This window comes from Mastigoproctus giganteus, chromosome 2 (assembly GCF_048544385.1).
Source record: "Mastigoproctus giganteus isolate SK-2022 chromosome 2, ASM4854438v1, whole genome shotgun sequence".
NCBI classification, from domain to species: Eukaryota; Metazoa; Arthropoda; class Arachnida; order Uropygi; family Thelyphonidae; genus Mastigoproctus; species Mastigoproctus giganteus.
The window spans coordinates 93957758-93976910 of NC_143576.1; the positions used below are offsets into that span (position 1 = coordinate 93957758).

Consider the following 19153-nt stretch of genomic DNA (forward strand, 5'->3'; position numbering starts at 1 on the left):
CTTTGCTTTTTAGTTGTTTATGAAACGAGGTAAAGATCTCTCGTTCACTCATACTCTCCAGAAATGGACTAAAGAAATCGAAAAAGCTTAAAGGGTTTCTGAAAGTTCTCGCCGGAATTCTGTTCAATCTAATTTCACTTAAGTTCGTTTCTTCCCTCTCTCTGTACCAACCCGAACTATGATAGCCAAACTTAATGCAATCCACTTTCACAAATCTTTAAGGCAAGCTCTATTCAACCATCGCGGTCGACCTTCAGCAAGAACTACATTCCATAGCTTTCCTCAGACGAGGTTAAGCTCTCTGAATGGCAGTCTTTCACCGCCTGCTGACGTCACCACCCAACGAGACGTGACGTATTCTGGTGTGCAACTGATGACAGAAAGTTGCCGATTTCGGGCAGCGAGTGCACGCTCCTCCTCGCTCAGATCGGTAACTTGGCAACCGGCAGCCCTCACACGACGATGCTCCCGACGAAGTGAGTCCTGGATGCAACTGAAATGGGAAAACTCGCCATTCAATTGAAATTTACACTGCAGCACATCTCCAGCCACTTCCTCGCGGCGCCACTTTCGAATCTTTCTCCGAGAATTAGTGTCGTCCTCTTGTTTCTTAGTGTCGGCTTCGGCGTCGTGGTGAATCAAAGAGCCCCCTGTTTCCACTGCGAAGACTACCGTCTAAGTCATCCTCATTCGAACCCCTATGGACAGGTGAGTGAGTTGTACTCTTTGTTTTATTACCTTGTAAGCGAGGGTGTATTAGATCGTCGACATCTCTCTGTAGATGTGCAATTGAAAAGCACGTGGGCAGTAGAAAATGAAGACATAATAGGATAGAGGGTTACTTACTACAGAATCTGTTTATTGGAAACTTATAGAAAGGTACGTTTGCTTCGATACAAAGCACCCTTATGAAATATCCACTAACTGTGTTTTTGTTTCTACTTTGAATAGATTCTCATCGATCGTGCCTCCTCCCATTCTGTCAAAAGAAAGAAAAGCAACATAAAAGAATTTCTCCTTACCCTACCGATTACAGATATCCTTTCTTTCACTCATTCACCGTGTCTTTATTCTCCAAACCTGGAAGGTTATTTTATTCCCACTTTTTTTTTCCTTTTCGAAAGAATACAATGGGATTTTCTCCACATCTCGCTGCTGGTGGGCATTGCATGGCTATCTGAGAGTGTTCAATACGGCCGGCTTTATTACTAGCGTGTCACTTCGAACAGTGTCTTTCACTCACTAACTTTACGTTAAAGGTCAGGCCTCGGAGATCGCATTTTATCGCTTATCGACCCCACGAAAATGATATTGCCAGTATAGGGTGATCAGCGTGTTCGCTGGAGCACATGATACGGAATATGCACGGGACGCTGGACAGGAAAGAACACGATTTTTTTTAAGTGTGGAAATGAATCTTCAATGTATCTGTTGCGATATAGTATTAATGATGTCAAAAATATAGATAGAATTTACTTTTCGAATCTAATCTTTAGATATTCAAGTCAAACACTGATTTGAAACTATAAACATCTTCCTGTCATACAAAACTGGAATATAAAACTGCGAATGTGATGATGATGGTCCAGAGTGCGAGGAGGTAAGAAAAGAACATAAGAAAAATGATGCTATAACTTTATTCTATAACATATTGTCACTAAATACATCACCAAATTCTTGATTGGTTACTAGATATATATTTAATTAAGCATATATATTTATTTAATTAATTAATTAAATATATCAAACAATAAATAAATGGACAAAGAACTCTTTTTTAGTAACATATTTCGTGACAAAATTGTCCTCATTTTAAAATGGATGTCTTTTATTAATAAGAATTCTCGTTATATGGTTAGAAGTTGTCTTTAAGGAATGATATCCTATTGAGGAAAATATATGGAATTTTTCTAGTATTTACAACTTTGTTTCCCAAAATGGGATGAAACGTGATTTATGGTGAAAATAACGTAAGACAGCCACACCAGCAAGTGAAGCTAGAGTTCTGTTAAAAAAAAGATCGAAATCCAATACAAAGAAATCTCAGCTTCAGCCACATTACGTTGTAAACTTTTACCCATGTTTCGTTGAAATATGTAAACGTGCTTATGTATGCTAACCCTGTCCCTCTCACACTTGACCACCCTTATTTAATTTCAAATATGGATTCGGGCGTGGTCTCTTTCAAGAGGTCAAAGAAAGAAGCTAAATTAGTGGGAATAACTTAAATTTCTTCGTATGGCTCTGTTTCATTTTACGTTTATTGTGTGTCCAATGGATAATGAGCTAGCAGGCCATTAGAGCCATACCGGACGCTAGTTAGATATTTATAAATGTGACGCTTACATAATCGCAGCAGCACCGGTAAACGACTCTAGAAACGACTGTAGAAAAGTAATGAGAATAGCATCATTACACCCTTAAGAACTTCACAAGGAAGAAGACCGAAGAGTGGAGACTGAGAAGTCTTCAAATATGAGAGATTAACACACCAACCGGCAATCAGGCCATTGCTAGCGTGACGTAATTCTAAGCTACCCGGAGATGTGCGTGATATTGTTAATATTTCAGTCAAAAATTCAACCAGTTAATCCTCTCCATCCACTCTTTGGTCAATGAGCTGTGCATAAGAGTCATGAATACCATCAAACATTGACCTTAAGTTTCATATGAGAAACGGGGATGTGTGCGCCCTCTTGTCTTGAAATAATGTGATATTTTTCTTTATTTTAAGTAGCAAGTATTTCTTTCCATTCCATTTTTTTACTACAGTTGCATGTCTTTTGATATCTTCATTTTATTCAACTCATTAACCTACGATTCCACTTAGAATTTTAATCAGATAAGGTGTTTTAATCATGATTCGATATTAATTCAGGTTATTATGCCAAATCGTTTATTCTATTGAATGAAATATGTAAATTAACTTATGTTTTCATTCAGAAAAGATGCTGGAGGAAATAGCGAAAAGGAGAAAGAATTAAGACACCGGAAGCAAGTATACAAAGAAAACTAAATGCTGAGAACTAAAAATATCCACTAGTTTTGTGCGTTTCTAGAACTTTCGCTTAAAGCTTGAGTGATTCTATTCCTTCTATGAAAAGAGAAAAATCTGTTTAAAATAAAAATCTCCTTTTCCCTGATGTTCTGAAATTCTTTGTGCGTGTTCAGCGAGTTGAAAAATACGTTTCTGACTGCTGGAATCCACCTGTGATACTTTATGGGGTTGAAAGGAATGCAGCCATGTGAAAAGATGCAAGCGGAATAACTTCTCAAAAGTAGGGACGATACGTTTAGCTTCGGAACTCGTCAATTCGTTTTAATTGAATCTATCAACATGAACTGAAGGACAACGAACAAGAAAAGCAAGGATCGGTCTCAATTCAAAATCACTAAGGACGAAAATCGGAAATGGCATTTCCGATAGATCCTACGATGGTTCGGATGTCAAATGTTAAGTGGGGTAGCACAGTAGCCGAGATGGAGAAAGCATATTTGAAATGAGGAAGACACTCATATATAAGAGTGGCGAATCCAGTGTCGACAGAAGTAACCATACTTCGTTTTGGAATTTGGCGAACTTCTATGTAATCTCATGTATTTCCTGACAACGCCTTTTGTCACCAGGCTAAATCCAATACCCACTGAAGCACGCGAATATCGAATGACAAACAAGCAACATCTTCAGTTCTTCATAAATTCTTTTCTGACTTCAGCCGAAACAAATGGGACAAAATTGATTGTGTGGGGGCGCTTATGAAACTATGCCGAAGATGTGCCCTCTAAAATTGTTCTTTCTCCCTGACTTTAAAATATTCAGTTTAAGTATTAATTCCGGCCATACTGTTCGAAATAAGAAGCTTTACAAATTCTCAAAAAAGGCATTTACCATTTGTTAATCAATTTCTCGATATCAAATCAATGAAGAGGAGAATACGCTTACATATGGTTCATAAATGTGTAAATTATTATATCTCATTTACAGCACAATCAAAAGAATATGATCCCTAGTTAGCTTTTCAATAAAATTCTTAAAAGTTATATTTTCTCTGCCAAATCACTGCACACAACTAGCGGAAGTTTTTTAGTAGTGTTGGATGAAAAAAGGACGTGTCCAAGTCTCAAGAACTACATATTTATTTAATCCTCCTTCAGTGGAGTTCTTTGCACCCCTTGAACTTCAAAATAACAAGAGTAGTGCCCCATCAAGAAATCTATAAGACTACAAGACAAGAAAACGTTGCACTGATCACACATCTTCACCTGTAATCCTCACTCAGCTGTAATCCTCACACCACTGACCTGCTTATGCTAATCTACTCCACCGCTATTCATTAAAATGATACGGTTTGAATTCTTGAGAGAAGCTCCTTAAGGCGAAGAGCCAGCTGGGGTTTAAATCCTGAAAACAAGCAGATTTACAGACAATACACCGATCCCTCGCGGCTATCTTGATGCCACAGTAAAACGGATCAAAACCAACCATCTCAAATGCATTCATAAGTTTACAAGCGTTGAGTAAAAAGTCATATACGGTAAATCAAATATTCCTCATAATATAGTTTTTAGGCATCTCCGAACACGCATAAAAGTATATTATGTGTAAATAATGGGTATATATGTATAGCACCTGTTGTCTTCATCATGCTAAAAACCATAAATAAATAAATTTCCTGTTTATACTTCGCGATGGTCACAGGGTCTCAGAAGTTCATAAAACAGAGAGAAACTGCGCTGCATTTAGCACTCACGCGGGTTTGAACCACGGTCACTCAAACCATGTGTAATTATGCACCCTCATGCATATGCGCATGTAATAACTAAACTTCCAGTGGACAAAATTAGACCTAGTAACGGGTTGGCCCACATTTCGCCAGGATAAGGGCAGTCACATAGCGAGGCATTGAGTCCATTAGTTCACGAACACGTTCCACAGGTGGTATTTTCACCATGCTTGCTGCACCGCTGTTCATAATGCCGTCACATTCCCGTGTGGAGGATCCAAAGCTCGAACGGACCTGTCCACAACATCCCAAAGATTCTCCACAGGGATCATGTCCGTTGAACGAGGAACCATGTTCTAGTCACCACGGCTTGGTGGGACATTTTCCTGCTGGAAGAGTCCATTGCCATGTTGATGCACGATGGCCGTGACGGGATGCAGATGGTCTGCAAGGACAGGCACGTAACCTAGACCGTTCAGATAAATGCATAGCTTCGTGCTATGCATTTGTCTGAACAAATGCATAGCTTCGTGCGGTTTCCGCCAGATACGCACTCTCCCGTCCGCTCGAAATAACTGGAAACGGGACTCATCGTTCCAGGAGACCCGTCTTCTCCAATCATCCATGGTCCAGTGCCGATGTTCTTTCGCCCAGTTGAGGCGTAGAGTTCTGTATTGTGTGTTAGCAATGGGCTCTGGTGTGTCAGCAGCTCCCATAATCTATTGCGGTTAATGATCGCCTGATGGTCTTGGTGGAGACGTTTCTGGCAACTCCCTCGTTGATTTGTGCCACTATTTCTCTCCGGTTGGCTAAACCAATGCGAGAGAGACGTCGACGGCCACGTTCATCCACCACTTTTCTCCGGCCACTGCGCGCTGTCTACGATGAGATGTTATTTCGGAAATGGCGTATTCCCCATACACTCTTGATACTGTCGAAAGGGAAAAGTGTAATTTCTGTACCACCTCCGCGATAGAGTGCCCCATGAGTAGGGCACCCGCTATCACCCCTCTTTCAAAGTCTGTAACTCGCGTATCCATACTGACATCGAATTGCCGTCTACGTGAAGCAGTTTTTCTTTGTTTTTGTTATTTGGTTTTTAGGAGCATTAGCAACTAAGGCCATATTGCTCCAGGAATATGCGGTGGTCATTCCCTGACTTTTCCGCATCCTCCGTATTTCGTGGGCACGGGCTCGAACCCCGGTCTAATCAAAAAGCGTGTGCTACGCACTGCTGCTCCTGCTCGCCTGGATACGGAGGCGCCGGGGTAACAGCGTCGCGTTTCCCAGGAACTAGGTATCCCATGAATTCTGTACTTTTAGTGTATATAGAAATTATGAATTATTACTATTCTCTTATTATATTAATCACAGGGCTTTCTGAGTGTTAGGCGAAGCGTCAGGTTCACAGGAAATTCTGATCCCTGGGGTCTATTATATAAAATTAGCAAAAACAAATTTCAATCTCATGAAGTGTTCAACACTGTAGTGAACAACGACACAAAACCACTAACTGGAATAACTCAGTTAACGCCATCCTGGATCGCTTGCTTCCCCTGGACGATCTCACCACAGAAACTTCAGAACAAATATCTATTAGGAATAGCAACTCAACCTACCATTCCTCATATGAAACGGATCCCTTCACTCTTCCCTAAGCAAAATAAAAATCCATAAATGTCCAGGTTTATACCTTGTGGAAAATGCTGTAATTATCAAATTTGCCGAAATCTTTCCAGAAATACTTCTATGTATAACAAATGTCTTACTGAGGGGATATTTCGTAATCTCTGAAAGGTAGCTTTGATCAAAATTATTCACAAGCCGAACAAACATAAATCTGATCCCAAAGCATACAGACCCATCTCTCTTTTGGCAAACCTTGGCAAATTATTTGAAAGACTGCTAGCACCCAGAGTAGCAGATTTAATTGAAAGTCAAAACTTAATGTCTCCATCCCAATTTGGCTTCAAGAAAGGAAAATCCTGTGAAGACGCCTTTGTCTCTTTAGTTAACCACATATCAGCTTCGAGGGCTAAATATGAAATGGCCATATTCGTTGACTTCGAGGGAGCTTTCGATTCTCTCTGGTGGGAGAGCGCTGTCAATCGTCTTACCAAAGCCAAGTGCTCTCAGCAAACGGTCCAAGTTATTAGAAGCTACTTCGAAAATAGACTCATCTAAGTAATCTCGAAACAGCACTCTCTTTCAAGGACCATCTCAAGAGGATGCCCCCATGGATCAGTTCTGAGACCCCTCTTCTGGAACATAGTTTTGGACAGCTGGCTCATGCAAAAACCTGACAATATCTCTGCCTTTGCCGATGATTTGGTTCTTCTAATTCCAGGTCGATCGCGTCTTTAACTAAAACAATCAGCCAGTACAACTCTTTCTGAGCTAATCAAGTGGTCAAGTTCCATTCAACGGATTATGCTGCTTGCCATGCTCCGGGCCTGCAGGACAGTGTCCTCTGCTGATCTGCAGGTCATTGCTGGAGTCTTACCACTAGACCTGCATGTCATCTTCCAAGGACTATGCTATCGTCTAAAGCAGGGAGTTCCCGGCGAGATTCTCGGCATCTCATGCAACTTAACTGCTAACATCAAAGACGAGAAACGGAGAATCTGGAATGAACTTATCAGTGTGTGGCAATCACGATGGGATTCCAGTACTACTGGTCAAGTCACCCGCTCTTTTGTTCCTACAGTTACCTTCCCTCTCAACAAGACCGCCCACCAATGGTTTTCTCCCAGCCTAACAGCATCGTATATACTTACTGGGCACGGCTCCATCAACCCCAAACTATTTCAGTTTGGCTTGTCTGACACCAATCTCTGCTTGTGTGATGCTGAGGAAACCTGGACGCATATTCTGTATCGCTGCAGCACGATGACAGATCTAAACTACAAGCTGCTGTCAGCAACTTCCCTGAAGGAGATGAAGTGGCGCTGACTGAAAATTCTCAATCGTTCTCAGCTCTACAATTCTGCTCTGCTGTTTTCACCAAAAGAAAGCAACTCTTCTCACGTCTATCAACATATCAACAACAAGGAACCAACCTAACACCTGTCTGATCGATATCTCTTAAAGCTGATATCACCTGCCATCTGTTTTTTTTTTTTTTTTTGGCTGGTACCCCAGTTTGGGTACGGGATTAGGTAGCACCCTCCAGTGGGTGCGGTTTTCGTTCTTCCTAGGACAGAAAAAGACTGCTGTCTTGTGGCTCCTGTGCCACAATTAATACTTCTGATTAGCTGCGTGATGTGATTTGCAGTGTAAATATGTTACATTACACATATGACATTGTTAATTAACATGATTCTATGTATATAATATGTATGTAAATAGCGTATGGATTTGCCAGTTTCTGGCTAGGGCCGCTTGTTGTTTTTGTAAATAAATAAAAAATATACACAAACATATACACACACACACATATATATATATATATATATATATATATATATATATATATATATATTAATCACAGCGGAAGCAAGAAATAAGTGTTGCATTTCAATTGCAAAAAGTGGAATGAATATCACATTGTGAGGTACGTACTGCGAAATGAAAACAATTATTATTTTTAGATATTACTAATTATCAATTACTAATTAATTTTCATATCTATTAATCACCGGAAATGAAAATTTCATTTAATTTAAGAAATAAAAATCGGTCACCTGAAATGAACGCACTTCTCATCACTGGTCATAAATGCGATTCAATCTGCAACGGTTATTCGATAAAACAGTTTATTTATGAAAGTATTCCTAAAACTGAATCACATTTTTGACTACTGATGATCCAAAGATCAATGCTATCCGAAACAAAAAAAAAAAAAAAAAAAAAAAAAAAATCACTCTTTTAATATTTCAGTTTGGTAGGTTGTTCCGACTGAAAAACAACAACCGCCCTTCTTCAACTCCGTTTGAGGCGCTGGGACGTTTTGTTTTATTTTCACGCGAGGGCGAATTGGTCAGTCTCAACCCGGTTACATAGTTATATTCATCAAAATCGAGTTTTTCATTCAGTAAAACAGATAAACCGACCGTGGATTTATACGCAATCATTATTTGTAGTCTGAAAGCTCCAGACCCCAAATAATGATTTCTCACTACCTCAGCCGCTTACCTATTTGTTCTAAACAACCGCAATCCTCAAAAACAAACATTCCAAATAAGCATTACGTACTGAACACTCGCAATGACAACAGTTTTCTCTATTAATCGAGTAAAGTACGTTCCCCAATGATGGTTACTCCTAACCAAAGAAACAGGATTCCTTCAGCATCTGAAATTGGACGAAATTATTTTTCCCACCAAACCAAATAAACAAAATTTCGTCAAATGGAGAAACGATGAAAGTTCCCAAGCTATGTTTTCAGGAAATGTTAAAGCAACGCTTTATCCCATGTGACTTACACGGATAAATATCCTCTGGATTGGAATAGTACTCCTCTGAAATGTGAAGGACTTTACAACTGTCATAATTTCTGGATTCTTTCAGGCAAACGCATTTTTAGCTATTAAACGATAGGTTAACATTCATCGTGTACTAAAATGCGAAATGTCAATATTGTCCCTACGGTTTCCTCTGGTACACAGGAAGACAACGAGATTAATGAAGGGAACCAAAGGAGTGCTAGTACCAAGAAAGGTTTCAGTTCTGAAAGTTGCAGCGTGTGAAGACTAGGCACTTGCGAGGTGATCTGATTGAGGTGTGTGTGTAGAGTGTAGAGTGTGTTTAGTGTCAAACGGTACCAGGGGTTCCCCCCATCTCCGCGTGCTATACATTGAGGGTGTGAAACAGAACACTGTCAATGCCAGAGGTTTAAAAGTATATGGATTTTGTATTTGTGTAGTGTCGTGTACCGTTGTTCATCTGGTCATTTAGCCGCTGGGCCCCTAATGGGACCCAACGTTGCCCCACTCCGCCCCGTGGAGGCAGACCAGGTACACTACTTAGTTATTTACTCTGGCAGGTCCTGCCACCTAATTTCCTGAGATTTCAGTGGCAAGGACCTTAAAAAAAAAAAAAAACACGCTATAGATAGGGGTCAGCCAAAACAAAGGGAGTACTAGTTGGGCGATTTGATGTTGTTAAGTTTTTGGATGTAGGGCTCACACAATTTGGAGTTGATTCAGACACTAGTTGTAAGTTAGAGAAGGGGAGGGAGACTGAAGACTGGGGGGAAAAGACAGAGATACGGGGTCCATAGGGAAGATGACCCCCAAGTCAGTGGAGCAGGCCCATGCCCCACCAGAGTGAAAAAGAGGGGTGGCGAGGGGGGAGGACACCAGGGATGAACTCCCCCTCCCGCCAGGGAGTGGAGGCAAAGGACCACGCAAGAGAGCGTGGCTAGGGAGGCCTAAAGGCAGCAGCTGAGCTGTGCTGGTGTAGGTTCTGTCACTCCTGGGACGAAGGAAGAAAGGAGTGTTTTTTTTTTTTTTTTTCCCTTTTCCTGAGAGGACTGTCATATCCAGGAAGTTTCTTACTTTGATCTTCAATGGGTGGTGTTTGGGTGCCTAACCCGTCTAGCAGTGAAGACAGACTGCGCAAACTCTGTAAAGGCGACATAGCGCTGCTCGTCCATTATAATCAGGTGCTCACAATTTCGGGGATTTTCTTGCATTTTAGTGGCAAACCTTAGCCGGAACTCATCATATTCATGGCAATCATACATCACGTGATCCCACGTTTCTTCATCCCCGCAGTGACACAGCGGATCTTCTTCTATGCCTAGGGATGTTAGCTTCGCTTTAAAGGGTCCGTGACCTGTAAATAGAAATGTAGTATGGAGGCCTGGTGAGTACCAGGGAGGAGGCTTTGGACTGATGAGGTTCACAGAGGGAATGAACTTTTTGGTTATCAATCCTTTGTTGGTGGTGTCCCATGTCTCTTGCCAGGTCCTGTACATAATTTCGGAGATTCTCTTCCTTTCCTGTTTGGGGTTGTTATCAAGGTTAAGAGTGATGCCTGCTGTTTCGGTGGGAATACTCTTCTTTAATCGTTGATATAATCCTCTTCTTATTACCTCTAGGTGTAGGGGTATACATCCAGCTAGCACCTGCAGAGCTGGGGTGCTTACTGTACGGCACGCCCTTGTTACGGCAAGGAGCATAGAACGCTGTATGGAGTCTAGTTTACGGCGATTTCGGTCGAGGGAGGCCCTAGTACACCATACTGAGGCTCCATAGCAAGCTATTGGCACAAATATGGCATTATAGATGAGGGCCAGAGCCCGGCGCTTAAGGCCCCAGTCTGCACGGCTTATACGGATGATCATGGCCGAGTATTTTTTTATTTTCTGTGACATATATTTCAAGTGAGCATGGAAATTTAGCTTCATATCTAAGACGATTCCTAAATACTTGATTTCTGGGTATAATTTTATGGAGGTGTTGTCAATTTTGATAACCGGTGGTCTTCGTAGTTGAAGCGTTCCCTTGAGCAATATAGATTTGGTTTTCTCTCCCGAGATCTTTAGTCGGTGAATGGCTGTCCAATCCTGGAGCTTAGTTAGTGCACAATTTGCTTTCTCCTCTAAATCAGCTCTTGTGTCACCATGCACCACCAAAACCAAATCGTCAGCAAACGCAAGGGGTTGAGTCATCCCCAAGTCCATCCCAAGGAACTTGTCCAGGACGATGGACCAAAAGAAGGGCCCCAGGACCGAGCCCTGGGGACAGCCTCGGGAGACCTGGCTAGTGACAGACTCGTACCTGGTACTAACATGGACAGTGCGGTGTCTCAGGTACTCCTTGACACAGCTATAAAGGTTGAGCGGTGCTTTGGCTTGTCGGAGTCTTCTGAGAATACTTGGCCACCACAGCCGATCAAACGCTCCAGCAAAGTCAACTGTGATGGCTAGCACATACTTGCCTTGAGTGCTTGAAACAGTAGATATTAATTTAGAGCATCTTCAGTGCTGCAACCAGCTTTGAAACCGTACTGAAGTGGAGAAATGAGGTTTTCTTTAGAGTAGCATTTTGACAACCTGCTGAGGAGAAGCCTTTCCAGAAGTTTGCCTAGGACTGGCAAGAGAGCAATTGGCCTGTAAGATTTTGGCTCTTCAGGTGGTTTGTCTGGGTTCTTCAAGATGAGTTTAAGGCATGCCTCCTTCCAGATAGCAGGAAAGTGGCCTTCCATTAGGCATCTGTTGAAAGTGGCGAGCATGGTGTTAGGGAAGTAGGTTGCAAATTTGTTGATAACATCCACCTCCAGGAGGTCATTGCCAGGAGTTTTATTTTCTTTAGTTTTGTCCAGTGCAGCTTTTAGATCGTCATTTGTAAATGGTTCTTCAGTATTTTCTGTTGTATAAGAATCGTTAGCGGTAACAATCTGTAGTTGCTCTTCAGTTAGCTGTGCATCATCTGTTGGAAAAAGGGCATTTAGCATGTTATGGACAGAGTCTTCCCACGTGAAGGTGGAAGAACCATCAGGTTTTACAGTTGTACTGAGGACTTCACCTCTAGGGAGTTTGTTCACAACGATACGATAGACAACTCCCCAGGGGTTATCATTTCCTGTGATCGAGACCAGATTCTGCCATGAGGCTTTTTTGCAGCGTCCAATCATGGTAGTGTAACTGTTCCTTAAGAATCGGTAACTGTCTTTTGCGGCTTCGACCTCCAAGGGTGGGAGGTGAGCACGGGCTCTCTGAAAAGTTTTACGAGCTTGGTGGACTCTCTTCCTCATATCTTGTAGTTCAGCATTCCACCAAGGGACTGCGTTTTTGAAGGGCCTTCTCTTGGGGATTGCCATAGCACAGGCCTCTTTGATGGTCTTGGAGAGGGAAACTGCACAGTCCTCAGAGGTGATGTGATTCAGTTGTGAAGAATCTTCATGAAGTCTTCTTACAAGTTCGGCTTGAAAGCGTGGGCAGTCAGCTTTCTTTGTGCAGAATCGCACTACATCCCTTGGTATTGGGGGAATACGATCCACGGAGCGGCCAAGAGAATAGGTGATTGCTCTGTGATCAGAAGTGGTCCATGCTTCATTAACCTTCCACTTGCTGAACTTTCCAGAAATAGTCGGCGTGGTCAGGGTGATGTCGATGGTACTTTCCCAGAGGGTGCTACTGTATGTGGGGAGATTTCCAGGCTGGTTGAGTACTTGTAGTCTGGAGGCAAGGATGAAGTTTTCAAGTTCCTCCCCATTTCGAGTGACCGTACGATCAGGTGTTTGACTATGCCACAGGGGAGAACGACAATTCGCGTCCATGGCTATGAGTAGCTTACCCCCTGGGAGAAGGTCAAGTGCTGTTTGTATTATGGCGATCGCAATTGAGATGTCTTCACCAGGTCTGCTATAGAGTGAGAGCAGATGTAAGGATCCCATGGCAGTAAGAACTTGAGCACAGGCACTAAAGGATGTACAAAGTGGAGCTACTTTAGTTACAGAGATTTCAGTGTTACTGACTAGGATTGCGGCCCGTGGTGCATCTGTAGTACCTTGAATGATTTTGTATGAAGCTGGATAACCTGTGACCTTACCCTTGTAGGCATAAGGCTCCTGGAGCATAATTATGTCAATATTTTCTTCCTCTGTTTTTAATTTAATTTGTTCAACCACTGCTCTGGCATGCTGTGCATTTATCTGCAAGAAATTCAGCTTCTTCTGTGTTGGTGGTTGGGTGGACCGTCTATCCATAATTGGTTCTGTCTTGGTATATTCCCTTAAATTTTATATATACAGGGCAGTTTGCATCCCTGAGTGCAGGTGGGGTATTTTAGACCGTTTGCAGTTTGCACAAGCTGCTGGTTCCTCCCTTTTAGGGCAGTCTTTGAACTCATGTCCCTGCTGGGTACAGTGACCACACGTTGGGACCCGTTGGTTGCAGGTGTGCGATGTGTGCCCAAATTGCAGACACCTGAAACATTTGGGAACTGGAACGTACTCCTTGAATCGGTGGCTTCCCCATCCGATGTAGATTCTCTCATGTTGGCTAATAACCTTCCACGCTCTGGGGGAAAGTTCGACTACCCAGTTTACTGTAGCAGCTGACTTAGACTTCGTGATATGTTTTGGTATAATGTCAGCATCAACGTCGTCCTCTGCTGTATGCGCGCTAAGGTTTTTGTAGTATATTTCCTCCTTTAGCTCTTGAGGAGTAGTACTCTTGTCCAGACCGAAGAGGATAATGGAAGGTCCTTTTCGTTTTGGCGTTTCTGCCTTCAGTCCTATGTTGGAGATTTCTGAACTCTTTAGTATAGTTTGTGCCTCCTCCCTAGTATCCGTTTCAATGATAACACCAGGCATCCTGGTTTTTCTTATGCTTTTGATCTTTAGGGTTTTCATGTGCTCCTTGAGGTTGCTGGTTAAGACATCCTTAACTGCGTCGCTAGTTGTTAGTTGCGTATCCTGTGTGGGTTTCACCAGGATAACATGCGATTTAGCTGTTCTTTTGTCAGATTTCCTGATAGTATTTTTTTGCACAGGGACCTCTTCGTTGAGCGATGAAGTGCCATTCCTCAACGCCTCGGTAAAAGAACGGGGGCGTTGTAGCATTTTGTTTTCCCGTTCTTGTGTGAGTAGGTCTAATTTGGCCGACATTTTCTCGTTATCTGTATGCAGGTGGTAAACAATGCCCTCCATTTTCGACCATATTCTAATAATGCCTGTGCGAGTGACAGCAGTGATTCTGTTGGTCTTCTTGGCCATATATTTCTCAAGAATGTCGCGCAGTTTTAAGAATTGGTCAATTGGGGTCCCCTGTGAGGTGTTCAAGGCTTTGGATTTATTGACGTTGATGGGGCTTGGCACGGTCAGCGTTTTCTTATGATGCTTTGCCACGCCTAAATTCAGCACGCCACTTAAGTAATTTATGTAGGAGCCGAGTAACCTGATGCCTGTCGGAGTGAACTACAAGAGGAAACATGGCATTTTAAAATTGAGAGACATTTCACGACAGCACTCACTTCAAATTGTGTCTTCATTTTCGACTTTCCACTTAAATAATTTACGCGTTGCATTAGGATGTTTAAAATACACGAAGGTAACCAAATAAAGACAATACGAGGATCAGTCTATAGTAACTACCTGTCAATTTGCGCGTATTCTATGTTCAGATTTCCAGTTTTTCCAGAATGAAAAACCAGAAACCCATGGAAGCTGCTGTTGTTATTTGGTTTTTAGGAGCATTAGCAACTAAGGCCATATTGCTCCGCCATGCAAGCGATACAGTAACTACGTTATAATGTGATAAAAAATCTCGTCAAAGCTCTTCCCCCTTTCCTTTTAAACATTTCCCAACTTCGACTACCAACGAGAATCGAACAGGAGCCTTTTCCGCATTGTTGATAAATTTCCTGCGGAAATTTATCAACATCCCTATTTGGTAGAATTATACATTCTTCGTGCAAATACCTATGAATAGAAAACACGTGCCAACTATGTGGTACTCCACTCATAGTAGAGGAAAATGAAAAAGAACAGGGATAACTGTAGTCAGATATGAAGTTCTTTGAGCAGCGCAGACATGCTGCCAGGACAGCACATGGGGTTTTGTCAACAATATACAGAAACATTGCTAGCAGGGCACAAGATGTGGTCAGGCCACATCTTGAGCACTGCACACAGGTCTGGAGGCCTCATTTTAGGAAGGATGTAGAGCTGCTGGAACTGGTACAGATGAAGACAACGAGATTAGTGAAGGGAAACAAAAGAGTGCTAGTACCAAGAAAGGTTTCAGAACTGAAAGTTTTTAGGCACTTGCGAGGTGGTCTGATTGAGGTGTTTAAGGCTTTGGATTTATTGAGTAAGCTGAATGCTGACGGGATTCTCCTCTTTCTCAGACTACACAGATGAGGGGGCATAAATTCAAATGGTGGAAGGATTATTGTAGGATAGATGTACGGAAGTTTACCTTTAGATATCGAGTGTTTGTTTATTGGAACAAACTTCCATCTGTTGTGGAATTGGTAGCTCGAATAAATTCAAGGAAGAGCTAGACAAATTATTGTAGGGGATGGACAGGTGAAGTGAGAAGTTTTTTTTTTTTTTTTTTTTTTTTGGCTAATGCTTTATAAGCTTTCTTTCGGCATTTACCAATTCTAATACTAAATACGAAAGTGAATCATTTGAAAACAAGATTTCGATCGTCTAAATATAAATCAGGCGATGCCATAAGTGCATATTTAGTGACTGGTACTAATGCTTCTATACAGTGGTTCCCAAACTACTGAGATCTATGGACCCCTTCAAAAATAAAAAAAAAAGTTTGCGGACCGTTATATATATGTATATGTTTCTCTGTGTGTGTATATATATATATATATATATATATATATATATATATATATATATATATGAACACGGGGTTTTCTGAAAAGAAAATTCAAAGTTTTATGTTTAACACAACTGAAATTTATTCTTATTTTTACATAGATATATAACAACTTTATTTGTCATCAATTTGCTATACATAGAACGAATAAGTTGGCCAGTTCCACAGGATCCGTTTTGCGGAACCCCAGGAACTGGTCTACGGAATGCCATGGGTCAGCGGGGTCTCAGTTTGGGAAACGCTGCTTCTATAGAACAATGGGGCATGTTGGCTGTCTTATATGCGCGAAGAGCAATGCACAACACCAGAGACAACATAGCATTCACTACTAGTAATAAGAGCATCCTAGCTAATGAATAGTCGATGTGGCCAGAGGGCTTGAGATATCAGTCATGGATCTGTCCATAATTTTAATGTGTTCAGAAGATTGAAAATGATCTGCAGAGGTTTTGATTCCATGCAGAAGAGAAATTGAGGGAATTCGCCAAACAATAATGCCAATAACAACCGGAACATGTTCACGAACAGTGTATCAAAAAGCCCTATCTGCTGTAGAGGAGATAAGCACATAAACTATGATGAACATTTTTTTAAAACAAATTAACAGTTTTAATTATATCTTTAAATGAGACTCTTCCTTCGCGAATGACATCCACTATTAAAGAAACTATTCAAACGCTTATACACGACGATAAATATTTTATTAAATGAGCATCACATTACTAACTTTATATTAGGTGCAAGTGAACAAGAACCTCGTATAGGTTTGTCATGTGATGTTCATTTAATAAAATATTTATCATCGTGTATTGAAATAGTTTATCCCTTGAAAATTAGCAGTTATTGCTGAAAATAATTCTCGCTTTCATCTGATTCGCCTCGCGGACTTACTATTTATAAAATCCAATGTAGTGATGATTTCTATAAATAGTAAGTCTACGAGGCGAATTACTTCCAATTCAACAAGTCAAATAAACAAAAAAATAATCATTTCCAAAAGGACAATAAAGAAGCTAAATTTATAACTCTCAGAGGAATGAAGTAGAGGAATTTTTCTGATCAAACACGTCAATAAAATTAAAGAAATCTCACCACCAACCCCATTTATATTTGACCTATATAAATTCATTTTGTATAGAAAACGTTCAGAGGGCCAATGGTAAATATTCAGCAATATAGCAATATTGCAGAACATTGAAGTGAAATTAGGTAAAGATTTTAGGATAGAAACTGATAGCTCCTTGCCTCGGAGACCATAATAGCCATGGGTGTTGAAATAAATAGTCAACAAAAAGTTAAAACCACACGAATGAAGAATATAAGGCTTGTACTCTGGTTTTCTGGGAGCCTGATTTCCCATCAAGCTAGTGATATTCCTGGAAAGTTTCTGATTAAAATGTTTTTGTGCGATTATAAAAATTCTGTAAAAATGAATAAATACATAGCAACAACAGAAATACATATTTAAATATGTATGCTTGTTGTTGGCCGTCATATTTGCTGTACTGCGCAAGATAAATAGTAGTCTCTGAAACTGAATATAGATAGAATACACCTGATTCTAATATAATTTATGCAAATTGACACACGTGTGTGTATATTGTCAGTGGTGACTGTCTGGACAGAGGGAATCTTGAAAGCCCTTCTTGTAGGCAATAAAGGGAGATGAAAATGAAAAGTTTATTGGGTTAGTCCGATACATGTTATTGTCATTGAACTTAGTATTTTAGAAATTCCTCAGCAGTTTTAATATTTTATGATATCCATAATATTTCTAACTTTTCCGCATCATAACAATCCATACTATCCCGATCAACTTCTCATTTTCACTCCTCACCCAATTACCTACTGGTTTCACTCTCCACCCAATTACTTACTTACTTACTTACACACACACACACACACACACACACACACACACACACACACACACACACACACACACACACACACTATAATGCCCTAAAAATACATACATCATTTTGACATACTTCAAAAACGTCCTTAAAAATATTTGTGTGCTATATTTAACAAGCTAGTTAGTAGTCAAGCGCTCGGACAGGTACTAGTATTGAGTACTTTGGAGCTGGAGTCTTCGCATTAAACTATTCATCTAAAATATCCGAGAACCCGTTTTTCTGCTTCCTTTGACTTGTGACATTGTGTTTCCTCACACGAAGTCATTTAAGCCAACTGTTGATAAAAAAAATATCTTAAAATCTCTATATTTAACGACTGTCTGGGAAGATTCCAGGGCTGTTCCTGACTCAGTCAATGCTCTGCGATGTTTAATATCGCTCAGACCAGAAAAGATAGCGATGGTTTAAATATTCTGTGATGGTCCGTGACGGATTCTGTGGGTAGCTCTCGTTTGTCACTTGTCAATATTGATGGAGGCGGATTTTTATCAAATTGGCCAAACAGCCAACCAAGAGTGAATACAATTAGAAGTCTGAGATTAGAACTAACTTCTACGATTATAAAACTGATCAGCAACGTTTAATGATGGTTGTTCCAAAATTATCAGCATGATTATTGTTACAGTCCAATTTTAAATTCCGACTGTGCCCTTTTTTAATTTTAATAGTTGTAGCTATTCTTTCTCTTCATTTGATATAAAATTATAACATGCGTTCTATTAACTGCACATAAAATTTAAAGCTCCTATCATAATTCTTGAGCAGTCAAAAAATACAAATGTTTTGAACGATCCCATACAAATATATTATATTAGCTGAAATTCTTTTTTTGGGGGAGGGGATGCCCAAATTGCCCTGCATTCTTTAGTGCAGATATTCACCAAGAACTGCGAAGTGTGAGCCACCAACTGTGAGCAGTAAAAACCACTCACTCAAAAATACAGGAAAATATGACCGAAATTCCAAATGATACTTCCTGTTTAGTTATTCCTGTTAAAGATTTTCCCTATACTATTATTCATGAAATTAGATGTGAAAAAACATGCAAAAGAGCATAGATACTGAAAAGCCACATGTTACTTTGTGTTCCTCATTTCTATTTAAAGAATGGCCTGTCAAGTTTCAATTGTAATAATAAACCGGTCATAACGAAATCCTTTGTAGGTCAAAGTACGCAGTTTTTAATGAAGAACCGAACTTACTATCAAAGAAATAAACGG

At 40.6% G+C, this 19153-nt stretch overlaps 1 protein-coding gene across 1 annotated transcript in view; it reads left to right on the forward strand.

Annotated features, from left to right (window-relative positions):
• The first annotated feature begins 413 nt into the window (after positions 1–413).
• Positions 414–19153, forward strand: part of LOC150089431 (CCN family member 4-like) — a 121498-nt gene continuing 102758 nt past the window's right edge. The window contains exon 1 of the mRNA XM_090368587.1: positions 414–708. Within this exon, the coding sequence (XP_090224713.1) occupies positions 499–708 (210 nt within the window). The 5' untranslated portion in view covers positions 414–498. The remainder of the gene's footprint in view (positions 709–19153) is intronic.